Source organism: Rosa rugosa, chromosome 4, assembly GCF_958449725.1.
Source record: "Rosa rugosa chromosome 4, drRosRugo1.1, whole genome shotgun sequence".
NCBI lineage: Eukaryota > Viridiplantae > Streptophyta > Magnoliopsida > Rosales > Rosaceae > Rosa > Rosa rugosa.
In genome coordinates, this window is record NC_084823.1 from 24,888,472 (window position 1) to 24,891,504 (window position 3,033).

Below are 3,033 nucleotides of genomic sequence, written 5' to 3' on the forward strand. Positions count from 1 at the left end.
AAACTAAGTAAGTGAGGGCATAATAGACATTTTCGGCAACTTTAACAGAAAATTTTGATGGCAGGGACCTGATGCAGAGAGGATGGCGGCTCAATTTGAACAACAGTTAGACTGTGCTAAAGGAGGAAAACGAAAAGTGACTAGTAGACAGGAAATGGCAGTTCGGTGTCTGATTGGGACGCACCTTACCTTTCCGAAAAGGAAATCGCGCCAGAAACAAGACTCATTGCTTTGCCATGAGCTATAGCATTTTTCGGGCTTTCGGGATCGTTTATGGCCTCAAAACGGCATTTTTCTATTTTACCCGTTTTTGGTTTTCTTAGTTATTTTTGGATTGTTTTCGTTTTTATCCATGGGCCTTAGGGTTTCGTTGTTAGTCGCCCTAGGATACTTTTCTCTTATTTATGCAGCCGCAAGCGGCTGCAGAACGCATCTTTCAACTTTTAATCAATATAATAGAGATTTTCTCTTTTATCTCTGGTGGACTCCAGAATCTTTTGCTTAGGTTTATTGCTGGTAAACCTAGTTATCAATCCGACTGCGTCAGGTGGTATCAGAGCAGGTCTTCCCTGTCTCTTTTATTTGCCTTAGTAGCAATGGGTGAAGTTACGAAATCTGATATTGAAGCTCTTACAGCAGCGTTTACCGTTGCCATCAATTCCATGAATAATCAGATTGGAGAAATTCGTGGATTGTTGGGTGAGAGGAACAACAACAACAACAACAACAATAATCGGCGTAGAGATGGGGAAGGAGGCCAGCGAGTTAGGGCTCCACGTGGTGAAGTTGTTGACAATACATCAAAATCTGAGCCTGAAGAAGAAATTTTACAACAAGAGCAACATGGACAAGCTGACCAGGATTACAAAGTCAAGGCCGAAATTCCTTTCTTTTCGGGCAATTTGGGTGTAGAAGATTATTTGGATTGGCAGCTTCAGGTGGACAGATTCTTTGAGATTATGGAAGTGCCTGAACACAAGCAAGTTAAGCATGTTGCCTGGAGATTGAAGAGTACTGCTGCAGTATGGTGGGATAAGTTGCAGAACACTCGAAAGAAACTGAGGAAGCAGGGTGTTAGAACATGGCGAAGAATGAAGCAGTTGATGATGGAGAGGTTCTTGCCAGATGATTATGAGCAGATTCTATATAGGCTGTATATTGAATGTGTCCAAGGAACTAGGACGGTGGCTGATTATACGGCTGAATTCTTACGCTATTCAGAGCGTAATGAATTGGGAGAAACTGAAGGCCAGAAGGTGGCTCGCTATATCAGTGGGTTGAAGCCTTCCATTCAGGAGAGAATTGGGTTGCAAACTGTTCATACTATGGCCGAAGTGACAAACCTAGCATTGAAAGCAGAGTTGTTGGAGAAACCTTCACGAGCTTCTTCTTTCGAGAGGTATAACTACCAAAGGAGTGCAGATTTGGTTAATGCTTCAACTGCCAAGGGTACAACTACGCTGCAGAGAGCAGAAAACGCCTTTAAAGCTTCTAATCCTCCTTTTAAAGGCGCGGGCAGTTCTAACAATTCTAGTGGTGTTCAAAATAGAGTCCCGAATCAGAGGATCAATAATCCTTATGCTAGACCTACAGGAAATGTCTGTTATCGATGCAACAAGCCTGGGCATAGATCTAATGTGTGTCCTGAGAGGAGACAAACTGCCCTTATAGATGATTATGATGAGGATGAAGAAGAAGTTAGGAGGGATGGCGATTATGATGGAGCTGAGTTTGCGGAGGAGGAATCCCCTGAGAAGGTTAACATTGTGTTGCAGCGGGTTCTACTATGTCCTAAAGAAGAGGGGCAGCGGCGCAATATTTTCAGGTCACTTTGTTCCATTAATAACAAAGTGTGTAATTTAATTGTGGATAATGGGAGCTGCGAAAATTTTGTAGCCAAGAAACTGGTGGAGTATTTGCAGTTACCGGCGCAGCCTCATGAGGCACCTTATTCCCTCGGGTGGGTCAAGAAAGGTCCACAAGTTCGAGTTGTTGAATCTTGCAAAGTGCCGGTATCCATTGGTAAGCATTATAAAGATGAAGTTTTGTGCGACATTATTGATATGGATGCTTGTCATATTTTGTTTGGCCGACCTTGGCAATATGATGTGGATATTACTTATAAAGGCAGGGACAATGTGATGTTGTTTATGTGGAATAACCATAAAATTGCTATGGCTCCTGTGTGTCAATTTGAGAAATCTGATGTGAAGAAAGGGGAGAGTTTCCTGACCTTATCTAGCAGTGAACTTGAGATGGAGAGGGCCTTTAAAGAATCTGAGGTTTTCTGTCCAGTGGTGATAAAGGGGTTGTTGTCTGCAGAAAAGGAAGAAGTGGTGATTCCCAAAGAAGTACAGGACATGTTGGGAGATTTTGAAGAGTTGATCTCGGATGAGTTACCCAACGAGCTGCCACCTATGAGAGACATTCAACATCAGATTGATTTGGTGCCTGGAGCTAGCTTGCCCAATCTGCCACATTACCGAATGAGTCCCAAGGAGAATGAGATTTTGAGAGAGCAGATTGAAGACTTGTTGAAAAAAGGGTTCATTCGAGAGAGTATGAGTCCTTGTGCAGTTCCAGTCCTCCTTGTTCCTAAGAAGGGCAATCAATGGCGGATGTGTGTTGATAGCAGGGCCATTAACAAGATAACTGTGAAGTACAGGTTTCCTATTCCTCGTTTGGAAGACATGCTTGATGAGCTAGAAGGTTCCAAAGTGTTTACCAAGATAGACCTTCGAAGTGGATATCACCAGATTCGAATCAAGCCAGGGGATGAATGGAAGACAACTTTTAAGAGCAAGGATGGCTTGTACTAGTGGATGGTTATGCCATTCGGGTTGTCTAATGCACCCAGCACTTTTATGAGGCTTATGAACCAGGTTCTTCGCCCTTTTACAGGTTCCTTTGTAGTAGTGTATTTTGATGATATACTGATCTATAGCAGGACCAAAGAAGAACATCTGCTGCATTTGAAGCAGGTTTTGGAAGCTTTACAGGAGAATAAACTGTACATCAACTTGAAAAAATGTA

The 3,033-nt window shown here is 42.7% G+C and overlaps 1 protein-coding gene across 1 annotated transcript; it reads left to right on the forward strand.

Annotated features, from left to right (window-relative positions):
- The first annotated feature begins 596 nt into the window (after positions 1–596).
- LOC133744538 (uncharacterized) lies at positions 597–2,819 on the forward strand. Its single transcript, XM_062172632.1, has 2 exons — positions 597–869; positions 933–2,819. The coding sequence occupies exons 1-2, from the start codon at positions 597–599 to the stop codon at positions 2,817–2,819; spliced, it is 2,160 nt and encodes a 719-aa protein (XP_062028616.1).
- The last annotated feature ends 214 nt before the right edge of the window (positions 2,820–3,033 follow it).

Bases quoted from the DNA above. Each gene is read 5' to 3' on its own strand.
- LOC133744538 (XM_062172632.1), top strand. From the start codon at position 597: ATGGGTGAAGTTACGAAATCTGATATTGAAGCTCTTACAGCAGCGTTT. The intron at 870-932 runs GTCAAGGCCGAA...TTGGATTGGCAG, and splicing joins AAGCTGACCAGGATTACAAA to CTTCAGGTGGACAGATTCTT.